Source organism: Malus sylvestris, chromosome 15 (assembly GCF_916048215.2).
Source record: "Malus sylvestris chromosome 15, drMalSylv7.2, whole genome shotgun sequence".
In the NCBI taxonomy this organism is placed as follows: domain Eukaryota; kingdom Viridiplantae; phylum Streptophyta; class Magnoliopsida; order Rosales; family Rosaceae; genus Malus; species Malus sylvestris.
This window is the reverse complement of record NC_062274.1, coordinates 3,852,152-3,867,445: the sequence shown is the minus strand read 5'-3', so window position 1 is coordinate 3,867,445 and position 15,294 is coordinate 3,852,152. Positions and strand designations below refer to the sequence as shown.

The 15,294-nt window shown below is 36.8% G+C and overlaps 2 protein-coding genes and 1 long non-coding RNA gene across 4 annotated transcripts; 1 reads left to right on the top strand and 2 right to left on the bottom strand.

The window, feature by feature from the left end:
- Nucleotides 1–1,316: 1,316 nt before the first annotated feature.
- On the bottom strand, nucleotides 1,317–4,716 carry LOC126604991 (protein indeterminate-domain 7-like). Its single transcript, XM_050272339.1, has 4 exons — nucleotides 4,379–4,716; nucleotides 3,781–4,242; nucleotides 3,093–3,489; nucleotides 1,317–2,524 (listed from the first exon to the last, which is right to left on the bottom strand). Exons 2-4 carry the CDS (start codon nucleotides 3,983–3,985, stop codon nucleotides 1,528–1,530), a joined length of 1,599 nt encoding a protein of 532 aa, XP_050128296.1. The 5' UTR covers nucleotides 3,986–4,242; nucleotides 4,379–4,716; the 3' UTR covers nucleotides 1,317–1,527.
- A 1,666-nt stretch (nucleotides 4,717–6,382) lies between these two features.
- LOC126605672 (uncharacterized) lies at nucleotides 6,383–8,591 on the bottom strand. 2 transcript variants are annotated; one of them, XR_007617022.1, is made up of 2 exons: nucleotides 8,373–8,591; nucleotides 6,383–7,546 (listed from the first exon to the last, which is right to left on the bottom strand). It is a non-coding gene; the product is annotated as an uncharacterized LOC126605672 (long non-coding RNA). The 2 variants fall into 2 exon arrangements; XR_007617023.1 differs by lacking the exon at nucleotides 8,373–8,591 and adding an exon at nucleotides 7,719–7,857.
- On the top strand, nucleotides 7,369–11,070 carry LOC126605671 (probable ADP,ATP carrier protein At5g56450). The gene is made up of 3 exons (XM_050273089.1): nucleotides 7,369–7,516; nucleotides 7,747–8,107; nucleotides 10,139–11,070. Exons 1-3 carry the CDS (start codon nucleotides 7,470–7,472, stop codon nucleotides 10,769–10,771), a joined length of 1,041 nt encoding a protein of 346 aa, XP_050129046.1. The 5' UTR covers nucleotides 7,369–7,469; the 3' UTR covers nucleotides 10,772–11,070.
- Nucleotides 11,071–15,294: the final 4,224 nt, after the last annotated feature.

The following is a 15,294-nucleotide window of genomic DNA, read 5'->3' as shown; positions in this document are numbered from 1 at the left end:
TATGGAGCAGCTGCACTGCACATTGTGCACAAAGCATCTACTTTTTGCGTTGAACATCCACATATAAATCAGATATAGCATATTACAGAAAGAAAAAGCTTTGATGTATATGATACGACCACATCAATGTTCAGTGAAGCAGTACTGTACTCTCGAATCTTTCTCTCCGCGCCTTCATAGGCTTTTAATTATTATAATTTCTGAGACATCAAATACTTTGTCTGGTCAGTAATTAAGTTTATACTTCCTTGAGTCAATGATCTGGATACATCACAAATTCTGAAACAAATTCGTGTGCATGTGTGCGTGCATATATAGGTTGTGATTACGGATACGAAAAGGTAACTAATAACAGTAATTATTGATTAGGTTTTGTTACGCCTTGATCAGATATATACATTAAAAGTTAGAGTACTTAGTCGCTCAATGCAATCAGCTATGCGGATTTTGTTAGTTGATAACATTTGCACTCAAGTTTGATCAATTTGCCTCTAATAAATTAAAGTAATTTGGAATAGAGTAATTCGCCGATTTATTCTTGAAAATTTGTAACCCGTTGTCAATCTCTACTTTGAACTTTTAATTTAACTAATTACTTCCAAAACGTTTTATCAGTAGCCAATTATTCCCCTACTTTTAATTTTTCTACATTGTATCCGTGTCTCTGTTAATATTTGCCATGCGGCAAGCATGTGATCATCTCGTTAGTGGCTCACTTGCTAGCCCCATGGCAAATATGGACGGAAAAATAAAGAGATGTAAGGAAATTTAGGAGTAAGGAGAGATTTAGCTATTTATAAGTTCAATGAGGTATTGCTCAAAATAAAAAGTTCATCGTGAAAATTGACATAGTTACAAACGGTGAATCAGAGAATTACTCTTTAAAACTTTGAAAGTGATTCTTTAAAACTTAGAACCGGATTTGTTAAATAAAAAAATAAAAAAAACTCAGAACTGCAAATCTTTTTATTTTATTTTTAAAGTGCATGTGCTTCTTGAACAAACACTCGAAGTGTTTTATTAAAGACGAACATAGAAGGTGTTTCATTCAGAATGCATTTCAAAGTGTTTTTTAATACAAAAACAATTTTAATTTTTTTTCTCAAACATGATCAAATACACTTTTGATGATCCTAAACACTTTTACTTATTTTAAATGAGTTTTCAATCGTGATCAGAATCTTAAATCATCTTGAGCAAAAATAATCTCACGTATCATTGTAGACCACCACGTCACACTACAATCAATTATTTGCTCGAAGTTGGAATATATCATTGTCGGTGGCTTGTAACCATACTGATTGCAAAGTAAAATATAAAAAAGCAGAAAACTATTATAAAAAGACCAAATATTCAAAATAATAAAGCAAGAAAAAGGAAGGTGAATAGTGCAAGATTGGAGCACCATTCAAACAGCCTATTAACCAGAATATTCAAGAATTCCTCAGACATGGTAAGTTTGTAACTGCTGTCTCTCTCTCTCTACAGGGAAGGAAAATTAATGACTACATGCTGAAAATGACCAAACTAACCTTGCCACGATTTTTGGTTCTGATCATTTTGCTGTCCATTGTTATAAGCAGCTGGAGAAGAAGTACTCACATGGTGGTGATGGTCGAGCCCCGCCATATCAATACTGAATAAATCACCATGGCCGCCATGCGATGCTGCTGCTGATGAAAATGGCGCTCTAAGTCCCAAGAAATCTCTCGTCAAACCCTCGTTGTTGTTGTTGTTGTCAGTACTTCTCGGTTTATTATAATTATTTGGAGGATTATTATTATTAATCTCGACAAAATTACCGTCGACCATAATTCCATTGAAAGCCTGCTGCTGCTGCTGATGATCTCCAAACGACGACGACGAGACTTGATGATGATCATGACCAAAACCATGAGAGCTACTCATCATCATCATATCATGGAAGAGTGAAGATTTACTCTCATTGTTTCCAAACCCATCATCCAATAGTATTGCTTGGTCACGCGAAGTTTCGTTGGACATGTGAGCTTGGTGAGCTAGGTAGGATTGGTGGGTGGGTGGTTTGAGAAAATATGGGGAAGGGGAGGTTTTGCTGATGGTCGCACCCATTTCCGATGCCTTCTGAAGCAAGGCAGTGGCTGACATGTGAGGGGAAGCGGTGTTTTGTTGAAGTTGGAAGTTATCAGGGAGTAGGGCAGTAGAAGAGCTGCTAGGGTTAGGGTTTTGGTCAAAAGAATAATATTGCTGGAATGAAGAGGTGGAGAATAATGGCGAGGCGGAGAGGTTCATAGTAGGGAGGCTGGCCGCTTCGCCGCCTTCTGGCAAGAATGAAAGCCACGGAGGAAGGAGCTGCTGCTGATGCTGATCCTGTTCTCTCTTGACAGCTGATTGAACTTGGAGGCCATGGCTATGGAGTTGGGGGAGTGAGGAGAGAAGTGGGTTTATTGAGGCGGGCATTACCGATCTGGCAGCTGCAGAGCTTGTATTGTTCTCTTGTGCTAAAGCATCACAAAAGGCTCTGTGTGTGATGAAACTGTCCCTCCTGTGTGCAGAGTTACCCCATCATAAATAAAAAAAAACCACAAGAAAACAAAAAGAGCAAGGAAAAAACAACCATAAAAAAGTAACCTAAACAGTGTTGTCCTCTCTCTCTCTCTCTCTCTCTCTCTCTCACATATGGACCTTTTTGTATTTTCGTTCTTTTTGTTTTTTGAGGACAAAAGACAGTAGCAGATGTGTGTAAGCGTGAAACACATTAAAGGTTCTTACACTAATCGCTTTATATATGTAAACCAACACAACTCATCAAAAGCTAATTACCATATGATTTTCTCTCTCCTCCTCATTTCACAAAGGTTGTGCAGTATCAAGGTTATGGATTGTTAGGTACTGACTATTAATCTACAGTATTTGATATTCTTGAACATGTAACTCATAATTTAAATGACAATATATATCAATTGATACCCGATCGATTAATAACTTACGTATGGATATTAATTCTAAAGTATATTAATCCTAAGTTGTTGATTCTTAAAAACTAGTTAATGTAGTTATAATCTTTCTCTGGTAGTGCTATTTTAATAATTAATTACCTATAATGCTCTTACCTAGAGAAAAGGGTTCCACAATCACATCTATACTCCCTTGTGCCACAGACTTTGGAGTGAGCTTTCCAGTCCGACTGAACTGCATACCGCTTTGAGCATTTCTCACACTTCCACTTTTTCTCACCGTGCTTTCTAGAGAAGTGCTTCTTGATCCCAGTCAAGTCCCCAAGAGCCCTTGATGGTTCATGGTGGACACATGTTGGTTCCGGGCACAGGTACACCTTCTTCCTCACCTCCTTGCCCGTCCTTTGCTTTAGCTTCCATGGCAGATTGTGCCCTCTTCTATGAAGCTGAAGGTTTTGCTCTCTTTGAAACCCTTTGTTGCAAATCTCACACACGAATCTATTCGTTGCCATCAGTGATTTTGGAGACAAGGCTATTACTTCAGCATCGGGGTCTGCTCAAAATTAAAATTTTAAAATATAAAACCAAAATTAAACAAGAAAAACCAATTAAATTAACATGCATGATATGTAAGTACATAGAAGGATGTGATTTTCTCACACCCTTTAATCCTCTTGTACACTCATGTTTATTCATAGTTGGTGTTTGAATTACACAATTCTCAAGGGACATGAATAAACAGGATGTGCAGAAAGATGTGTAGAAGGGAGAAAATAGGTGTGCAGAAGTCATATCATTTCTCTGTGTCAATGTTGGTTATTAATTAATTTTGATTTGGTGAGACCTGGGTTGCCTGGGAGATTTCTCTTCTTCTTTGGCGGTGGCGGTGCTTGCTGCTGCTGAATTTGTGCTGAGGATGCGGGATGAGGGTAGACTGTGCCAGCAGAAGATGACTCATTTCTGATGCTTGAGTTAGAAGCGCTTAAATCACCAGAAGCACAAGTCAGATTTGACATATTCTCATCCACCATCAAACCTTTATTCATCATTAAAACACCCTTTGCTTTAAATTATAGGATATGATGACATCAATTGTTTGTATACAGTTTCATGAACGAATTGAGCAACAGATCTCAACTTTCGCATCTGTGACAGGATTTAGATCTGACTGCAAACCCTAGTTCAGAAAAGAATTATATATATGTAAAAGAATGTGAACAGATGAATTCAGCTTCACACAAATCCCACCAATATTCTGTTTTCCCTAGCTAGCCTTCATGATTTATCTTCTCTCTAACTTCAAACCCTTCAAGAAAATTCAAGCAGTAATCAAAAGACAGAATTAATAAGAAAAAAAGGAGCTACATATAAATTAAGTTTAAAGGAAAATCAGAATCATGAACTTTTCCAGTAGCTAGCTAGCATAGAATATTAGCACCAACCTTTCTCTTGATTAAATTTATGTCTGCAAGAGCCACTTCGGTTTGCTGGTGAGAGTGGAGTTGCAGACAAACACCAAGAAAAATTCAAGAAAAAACCCTATGTGGTAATTTGGAACAAGTAATTTTGTGTCATAAACAGAAAGCTTAATTGTAAGACATGTGTATGTCTTGCATGAGAGAGAGAGAGAGAGAGAGAGAGAGAGAGGGAGAGAAGAATAGTGAGAGAGAGAGAGAGAGGGATGAGAAGGGATTCCCTTTGGAGCTCTCCACCCATCCACCACCACAGCCCAACCACAGGCTTGTTCTGACGTGCACTTTCTGTCTTTTCCTTTGTTCTCTTCCCAGTCCCTCAAATTACTTCTTTAATAATTTAATTTTATCCATCTTTTCAAAATCAATATTTGAAAATACAAAACTGACACTTTAACAACACACATGTATAAGATTCACCTATATATTCAAAAATGTTTCAGGCTGCCAACTAGCTAAAAAGGATGTCAATTTTGTGTGTACAAATAAAATCATCATTACAAATTAAATTGTATTTTATAAGCTTTTTAAGTTTCTTTTTATTCAAATAACCCAACCTTTCCCTTCCCATAAAGAGTAGAAATAAAGCAACCAAGTGAAAAGAGAGCTAGATTTCACACAGCACACTAGAGAGAGAGAGAGAGAGAGAGAGAGAGAGAGATGATAAGAAGTTGATTATGCCCTTTTAACATCATGGGTAAAAGAGAAAGGAAAAATAATGCAAAACCTTTTTAACTTTGATCTGTGCATCTGCGACCACATCATTTAAATATATAAGCATGATTGGATATTCATTCCAGCAGAGGGATTGGATATTCATTCCAGCAGAGGGAGGTGGATTGTCTGTCATCCAATTTTCATACTTTTTTTCATCTTTTTCTGTTTGTATGATCACGGTTAAATCACGTCAACATTTTATATTTATTTTTTTATAAAAATAATAAAACAAAAAATAATAAGAATATAAAATATTTAAGTAACTTAACCGTGACCACACAAAATAAGAAGGGATATAAAAAGTATGAAAATGGGAGGGCAAACAATCCACCTCCCGAGCAGAGACATGCTTATGGGAAAACAGTCCTCATTCTTATACTATCCCCTAACCTATTATTATTTTAGTAATCCAATTCCAATATTAAAATATTATTTATAGCTTATTGCTAGCTAGTTTTATTCTGACATTTTGTTGGCCTGCAAAATGAATAGGGCAACAAATTAAGAAAGGGTATATGTTGGCCGGTCCCAAGTGCTCGCACAACACAACCCACCATCGTTTAATAGTTTATTTTGTGTGCGCGCGCGCAGCTCAGTAATATACATGTAGATGGCTAGCTAGATGACTCGTACGTTGTCGTTATGTTTTATAATATAATATATTAGGAGTGATAGGAATAGGATGATTGTGCAAAGTGGTGTGCTATTCACACACCTCATTTTACTTCTCACACACCCCTTGGTAATTTTTGTCCGTTGATCTTCTTCAATTCATCCGATCCGACGGTCAAAAATTAAAAAGATGTGTGAGAAGTAAAATAGGGTGTGTGGATATCACACCCCTTGTGCAAATAGATTTGGGCTAACTCCGGTCGTTCCTGCTTTGTTAGTTCCACAAACATAAATAACTGGTATGTTAGTATCATGATCTACGGTTAACAATGCTATAAGTGTTAGGTTTATTGTACACACAAATATGAACCGATTCTAGTTGTCGCTACTTTGTTGGTTCCATAAACATGAATGACTTGAATGTTAAGGTTCTACTCTATATTTTACAATGTTAAGAGTTCTAAGATCTTACGTAGAATAGATAGATGTAGATTAATTCGAATCCCTGTTGCTTTGTTAGTTCCACGAACATGAATTTAGCTACATGTAGATTAACAATTTTAAGGTCAGATGGTGTCGACCTCACATTTTCCTTGGAACACAGAGTTAATATAAGAACACTTTATTAGAAAGAGGAAGAAGAACAAGCTTCAAACGAATAGATATTTCTTCATTTCATGTGGGAACATCCAAATTTGGATTTGCAGAGTAAATTAAGATAAGTTTGTTTGCATTCATTTGTCAGTTTCAACTTCACCGTCCACTTTTTGGTAGGGGTCTTCCTTCAAGATTCCCTACATGTAATCCTGTCCCTCCTGCAGCTCTGCTGGTTTCAATTCAGACAAATAACGCGCTTCAGTTCTTACTGTTTTTGTTGGAAAAAAATGGGAAAATTTCGGATTTGGGTTTTAATCACATGGGTCGGGTTGGAGGTCGGCCTAGTTAACTTGGTGCCAAGACTTAATGGCCCTCTTAGTTCATCCAAGTTAAAAGTCCATGAAGGAAACAAATTCAAATGGGCCTTATCGATCATGGGTTAGCTTATACTTGGGCTTTAATTCCTAAGTTGTGTCATGTACATGGATTAGCTTTTGAGAGAGCGTTATTGACTCCTGATGTTTATTATTCACGTGTTAGTAGAAATAGACGATATAACTGATATATTATGTACAAACGACATATGATGTTTTATGAATTTTACAGTATTAAATAGTCTATCAATGTGACATCACACTGAGAAATTACTTGTGTCTACGTGCACAAGCTTTTTTTCTCAAAAGAAAAGGACCACAAGCTTTCGCAAAATGCACGGTTTGTAAATGGCCAACTTGCATTTTCTTTCACGCAAATGACACACAAATTTAAACAATCTTGAAAAAGTGAAACACCATCTTGTACCTCTTTTGACTAAAATCTTCTTCTTAACTGGAAATGTCAAAGTTGTAACCGAATTGATAAACTTGTCCGCCTATCCAATGCATCCAAGACATAGCTTATATTAAATGAGTATGTCGAACAACGTTTTCGTTTCATGTAAGTCTTATTCGGATTCAATCTCTCTTTTAGTTTTTGTTTCTCTTACGTATTGAACTTTGCAGCTCTGACTCGGCATGGGACTCTAACGATGAAAGATGGGCGGCAAATGATAATAAAAAAAACAAGCATTGATCATCAGAGGTCAGAGCATACGTGGCAAAACAAAATTCATACTTAACGATCAATCCTGGGGTGCATGTATGATGTATCCAACCTCCAAAGCCCTCGTCGATACTTCGGAAGGTGCAGCGCGTATTCCGTTTTCTCCAGCATCTAATAAGCAGAAACAAAGAAGCAATCTTTAATTAATTATCTGATTAATCTGTTTAATCAACAATAAAGCTTTGATCTTTTGGGGAAATTGGGATTTGGGTTTAATTTAATCTCTTTGATTCATTGATTAATATATGTATTAAATGGGTAATCGGTCTACTCAATTTCCCACCATTTCCATCTTCTTCCATTTTCCGCAGAGATAGGGAGAGGAGGGGTTTCCCGCAGAGAATGAGCAAAGATGACGACGACCCAGAAGCGAAAGCGTCGAAGTCACAGCCGCCGGATTGGCTGACCAACTTCCACCGTGATCTGATGGCCGGGGCAGTGATGGGCAGCGTCGTGCACACGATTGTGGCCCCAATCGAGAGAGCCAAGCTTTTGCTGCAGACCCAGGAGAGCAACCTGGCCATTCTCGGCGGTGGAAGGACGAAGTTCAAGGGGATGGTGGATTGCATCGCCCGGACGGTCAGGGAAGAAGGCATACTGTCTCTTTGGAGAGGCAACGGCAGCAGCGTCCTCCGATACTACCCTTCGGTCGCTCTCAATTTCTCCCTCAAGGTAATGTTCTTTCAGTTCTTTGATTTCTTCTGCTTTCAATATTTGGATGTTTGTGTTCTGGGTTTTGGTCCCTTTGGATTGTTCTCTTAAAAGGTTGGATTTTTCTCTTAATTGGTTGGGAACTGTTTGTTGCCAATGGGTTTGATTTATCTTTGGATTGGTTAGAATCTAACCCAGTTTTAGTACGAAAAAGCGAAAATAATAGTAAGGATGAAAGAAATAGTGTTCTTATCGGAACATTTTAAAGTTCTGTATGCAAGATTACCTTTGGATTGATTTACCTTTGGCTCCATTCGCTAGTATGTTACGATGAAGTACTTGGGAAATTCGTTGATATTTCATGTTGAGCGGTAATGCAGCTTGTTTTCGGGCTGTATGAACTTGAATAGGCTTTGTTTGCAGTTATAGGAAACAAGATTTTATTCCTGAAGCTCATTAGGTGAGTGATTGAGCTTGTTAGCAAATGCAGCGTTCAAATATCTGTTTTTTTTCTCAAAAGAATCCATATTGTTGCAGCGCTTCCTTTGTATACTTTGCTGCTAGTTATTAGGTGGAATTTTTAAGTGGAGAAAGAAAGGGGGAGAGAGAAAAGGGGAGAACCTGATTCCTTGATTGTTATAAGCGTGTGCCTGCTAAGCAACCACTAAACCATTGCCGAGATGCTTTTTGTCGGGTGTGGAATATTACATTATGGTTTCGTTTGTTTTATGAGATAATGTTTGGAGACATCTGATTGAGAGTAAGCCGAGTGTAGATGTGGGATTTTGTTCACTAAGCATGGATGCTTCCGGTGTCTTTCTGGTTCACCTACTTTATGGATGATCTTTAGGTCACTGTTTAGCATGGTTTAATTAGTTCTGGGATCAGAATTAGCATGTCAACATTGATAATGGTGGAATTTCATTCCAAGAACCGAACAACTAGTTGAACTAGTAACTAACACTGTGCAGGGTGAGCTAGATAGAACTAAAATGCACGGACCTTACAAAACCATTTGAGTGACACGGTTAATATATTTTGAGATGCTAACACATCCATATTGGATGACGAGCAGAATGTGGGTTGTTGCCAAGGATTGTACCGGGCCTTTGTTGGTAGAAATTTAATCGTCAAAACAGGTTTAGAGGAAAAAGAAAGTAGATTTTGGTTGCATTATTTAGAAAAGAGGAAAGAAAAGTAGAATTTTAGGTTGCATTAGTTTGTAAGGAAATTAGAGAGATTGACAATAACAGGGAGGTGAAGATAGCATTGAAGAAAGAGAGATCAAGGCACTAGGCCTTTTGAAAAATGTTTAAAATTATATGACATGACCATGCAGCAAGTGTTTGTAAGCGTCTGAAAAGGGTTGTCAACAATAACCAAGATTTATAGCAGAAAGCCTAAAAATGTGGGATTCTCTTTGATGTGGTAAATAAGAATACAAGGAAGCTGGCCCCCCGCTAAGAAGTGGTCTCAACTTATGACACTGTAAGTGCTGTGATCTTGGGTTGTAGTTTGCCATAACTTGTTTAGCCTGAAAAGGGAAATTATAAAAGGAAAAGTGTGTCTGAAATGTAACCCGAAGAAATCATGAAGTTTAGAAGCTTAACCACACTAAACCCATCTGTCTGGATTTCTTGACCCACGTCCCCAATGGCATAGTATGTGTCTTGGTAATATTATTGTCATATGTAAAGAGAGGAAAGCAGAAAGTATTGACACAGTTGATTATAGGAGAGTAACATAGATAAGCATTATGCCCTGATCAGATGGTATAAGTAGCATCAGTAGATATGAAAGATGTGGTTATCTTTGGATTAGTCAGTCCGTACCTACTTGTTAAAAGTTAATATTTTATCCAAATGTTCATTTAAATGAGTTATTTTAAATCAAAGTCGATGAATAAAGCTCCCAACAACATTTTGAATTTAACACAATAAAGTTGATGTCTGCCGTTCTAGTTGTTACTTGCTACGGTGGTTGATGGAATAGTTCTTAAGTTTTCATTATGATATCCCAGGGCATTATCCATATAATTAATTTCTGTAACAGGACCTTTATAGGAACGTATTAAGAAGTGGACACTCTCAAGATGGTCATTTTTTGGCTGGTCCATCTGCAAATTTCATGGCTGGAGCTGCTGCTGGTTGTACAACATTGATCATAATATACCCGCTTGATATTGCACATACCCGCCTGGCTGCTGACATTGGAAGAACTGAAATCCGTCAATTTCGAGGAATATACCATTTCTTGTCTACCATTCGCCAAAAGGACGGGATTCAAGGGGTTTACAGAGGGCTTCCAGCCTCTTTACAGGGAATGGTCATTCACCGGGGGCTTTACTTTGGAGGCTTTGATACGATGAAGGAAATTTTATCAGAAGACTCTCGACGTGATTTGCCATTGTGGCAGCGTTGGGTAGTGGCTCAGGCAGTCACAACATCTGCTGGGTTGTTGTCATATCCACTTGACACAGTTCGGAGGCGGATGATGATGCAGTCTGGACTGGAACAGCGGATGTATGATAACACTTTGGACTGCTGGAGGAAGATATATAGGAGAGAAGGGGTGACTTCATTTTATCGTGGTGCAGTTTCGAATGTGTTTAGGAGTACCGGCGCTGCTGCCATCTTGGTTTTGTACGACGAGGTCAAGAAGTTCATGAATTGGGGTGGTTTATAGCACCAAATCACTTTTCCCGTCGCTCACTCTTTAACAAAAGATTAGAGATTTAGGACTAGAACGACAGCAAAATGGGAAATTACAGCAGGAAATATTTTGTAAAGTACAGATGAGTTCGATATTGTCATTTTTTAACACGCAGTGATGACATTCATCTTTGCCACCTAAGCTTTTTGAGGCTCTGGCAATTTACTCACTGATTTTTTTTTGTTGAAAAAATAGAAGGGTGGGAATGTTGGCAAATGCCTGGATCCAAAAGTATTTCGACATCATCAACTTTTGTTGGTGTTGCCTTCTTACATTTTTATTGCGAATATCCACAAGGACAATCAGCATATGCTCTACTTGATGCCTCATAGCCATCGTACATGAGCGTTTGATCTCACATTGAGGTCCGGACTCATTGACGGCTTTCGTAAATGAGAGTTGAATCTCCCAATGAGATCCAAACTCTTTAACAGCTTTTAATGACGAGCAGTCATTCACTAGGTAAAACTCATATGCTCGAACTTTTTGTGTTCATTTCCTTGTGATTCCCTTGCAGTAAGTGTACTTCCTTTTGATGTTCAATGAAATCAAATGAAAGACTTCGATAAATTATTAAAAACGATAATTAAGAACTAATTAGTAGGTAGGTAATGCCTGATGTTGGCGTCACCACTCACTAAACTGTCTGGTGGAGGCTTTACCTGTGGGACAGTACGAGGCTTACTCAGTGGGACAAGGATTGTCCCTTCACTTCCGGTGTCCTTCTTGTACCCTCCTATTTATGTGGTCACGGTTAAGCCACGTCAACATTTTATATTACTATTTATTTTTGTCTTATTATATCTATAAAAAAAAAACAATATAAAACGTTGATGTGGCTTAACCGTGACCACACAAAACATGAGGGCACGGAGAGGGCATCGGAAATAGAGGGCAGGTCCTACTCAGTGGGCCTCTCCAAAACAGATTTTCTGTATATTTTGATATTATTTGACTTTTAATCTGAATTTTATATCACCAATTCATTTATTTTATGCATCTTTAACTTCTTTTAAAATATTGCCACTTAATATAACGGTCTAGAGGTATTCTTCTTCATTTACAAGAGATCTTAAGTTTGATTCTCGTCAAAAGCAAAATTGAACCACATCATTGGTAGCCCATTGTGTGAGGCTTAACCCATCCCCCTAGATAATATCATTTGTTTTAAATAAATAAATAAAAACTTATTTTTTTAATACATTGATATTTTTATACCAAGGGAAGGGTTTAGGAAATGAAGTCGAAATATAAAGAAAAAAAAAACTTATATAAAGGCACCCAATTGATTTCAAAGTAAACTTTAAAGTCACGCTTAGGTTCATATATGGTTATCGTTAATTATATTCAGTGTGAAAGTTATCATAGTCATAGAGACGCCCCGAAGTTTTTTTGAGTGCAAGTACGAAATCACAATTACAGAAAAATGAAGGGCAATTAGCATAAATGATCAATTTTGGACATTGGTTACATAAATGATCGGTGTTCATTATTTTATCATTTTATCATCATTACGTGTTATTATATCATCGTTGAATCATCAATATACTATTAATATATCATCATTGCTAAAAATAATTATTCAAGTAACTGAAATTTTAAAAATTAATCATTCATGCTAATTGTCGAAAAATGAATCATAAAACTAAAGTGTTGCACTAAAGTGACTTTTGCCACTTTAAACTAGGGCAAAGTGTAACTTAATACCCTACCAACAAGGAACTATCACTCTATGTTGCCCAATAATTCCATTAAAAATTTATGTTTATAATTTTTTTTCCCTCATGTATTTCAAGCAATGCTATGAAGATTTTTTTTAAATGAAACTCTTCGTACTCACAAACTCTTTTTTTTTCACAATATTTTTTAATTTAGACATAAAAATTTACGATAAAGAGTTGAGAGTTCCTTAGCGTTTAAATTTATAAGGGAATCACAAGGGAGATTCTTGTGACGTGAGGCTGTAAGATTCTACACGGAGGGGGGTCCAGCCATGCCAATGGAGTCAATGAAGCCCACTGCATGTCTGCCACGTAGTATCAACGATTAATAGAAGGAATAAGAGGTGGACACGCACACTTGGACTGTGGCAATTGTGGGTTTTGTGGTAGCTAATGGTTTTGCTCTCATCACCGTCACTAATACTACTTGTCTTTTCCAAAGACAAAGGAGAAACCGGGTCCCAGGTGGGTTGATGCGACGTGGGGTTGGGTTTCTAACCCTTAATTTATCACCGTTCAACATCTCATCATTCTTTCCTAAATTTGGAAAAGATTGACGAGCCTCTCGTGGTAACCACAAGCTCTTCATCAAATTAGAATCAATTATGTTGCTTAATTATGATAATCACACGCATTTTTTGGTAATATTTTCTTGTGCTGGTGTGTTGTTAATGATTCAGAGCATCTCTGATAGGGAGATGGAAGTTTTATATTTGCTATCCCATTTTATATTTTTTATAGCTTTATCCACAAGTTTTACTCTAATAGGAAGTATGTAAATTTGATATTTTATTATTTTCTTTATTTGGTTGGTGGATTCACTGTCAAATAAAAGATGTGAAGTTAGGTTTTTGTTTATATTTTCCGTCTAAGATGGAGATTTTATATTTCAAATTCTTTTGCATCTCTCATGGAGATGCTCTTAAAACAGGTATTGGTGCATCTCCTACTTATTTTCAGAATGTGCTCTCATTATCGAAATGTGAATATATGGCAATTGGAGCGATATCTTAAGTCAATCATGTCTCATTATTGTTTTAGGGTGGTGTTATTTTACAAATGCATTTTACTTTATACACATCCTCTCATTGATTTATGTTTTTTTATTCTCTTAAATTCATTCAATCTGATATCCAAAAATTATAAAAAAATGTATAAAAAGTAAAAAGAAATGAGTATATAGCATAATTTTTATTTTTACATAGCAGTGCATTTAGACTATTATCATTAGTAATATTTATATTGTATAAAAGTCTCTCTTCGCCTTGTAAGGAGAGAGAAAAATTCATTTTCCTTGGTTTTCACTATAAAGCAGTTCTACCCCTTCGTGCAATAATTGCTCAGGTAATTGGACAATAGGCAATTATTGTTTTAGAGATAGTGATTGACTGAGTGCATCTTCGTCCCGTTAAATGTATCGTTCAAGCAATTGGTTTTAAAAAAATTATTTTCTCTATTTGATTGACGATGACAAGTGGGAATCAATGGCAAGCTAGGGCGACGAGGAGCCCCTAGAATAGGTACAATGGCGGGCTACGACGAGTTTAGATATTTATTGTGGCTAACGTCAGCATGACATCAGATCCAACTCGGGCACACGCGGTTGGGCAAGAATTGCCGAACTGGGTAGTCCGGCACAATTGAGCTCACCAATTGCCTGACCTTTTCATATGGGTTGTGAAACTCCCTTCTTTTTTTTAGGCAATAATTTGCAATTGGGTATTCGGAGGAACTGCTCTTAGAGAATTCTCAAAATAGCTCTAAATTCAATGTCAGTACAAAATAACATTGTAAAAGGGAATATTAAGAGAATACGCATTATAAACTAATCTAACTATATGCTAAACAAAATACAAACAATTTTTTTCTAATAATGCGTATTCTCTTTGTACGCAATCGCAGATGTAGCTGCTAGATTTACGAGTTCACTCATCTTAATCTCTTACGATGCTTTCAAGAAGTTGGGTTCGTACCAAAATGTATAAAATTATGATGTGTGATATGTACTTGCAACAATTACAATCTAAATTAAAATGCAATTTTATAACATATAATTGCATGGTAACAAAGGAGTCGGTACGTATGCTGAGCTAAATAGGTATTTATTATGATGTGTGCAGTGATGGTGAAATGGGTTGTCGGGTGGTTGAAGAAGCAACCACGATGACACCGCCAAATTGAACACTGCCTCGTGCATGGTGACAAATTATCATTTGTCCTTGCCTTCGATCTCAGGTGAAATTTAGCTGTCTTTTTTTTTTTTCTCTTTCTCAAACGAGAAATATTTTAGAAGAGAAAGAATTGAACTAAAATATCAGTTTACGATTCAATACTTTTAACAGAACTGAACAACATGCGTTTTAATGTTACTTTTCCGGTTTAAGATCTATTTCTTTTACTTATTTTATCAAAATTAACATTAACTTCCCCAAGTATGGTTCATTTAGTCTTTAATTAGAACAATATTTTACCCCCTCGTTCCGAGTTTGAATCTTCTTATCACAGTTTAGTGAATCATTCAGTTACTCGAGAAGAAAAAACACAAATTTCCCTAAAATTATAATTTAAAATACTGATTGCCAGAGCCTATTGTCACACTCTACAAGTAGTATAAAAATCTCTTGGTTAAGATCATGACATTGATGCCCAAAACAACAACTACTACTACGACCAGTCGTCTAGATCCGACTACTTTTCACTTGGGAACAAAAGAATATACTAAAATTCAACGGCCAGGATTGCTCAATAATCGCAAGTGAGGACCCACAAACCAAA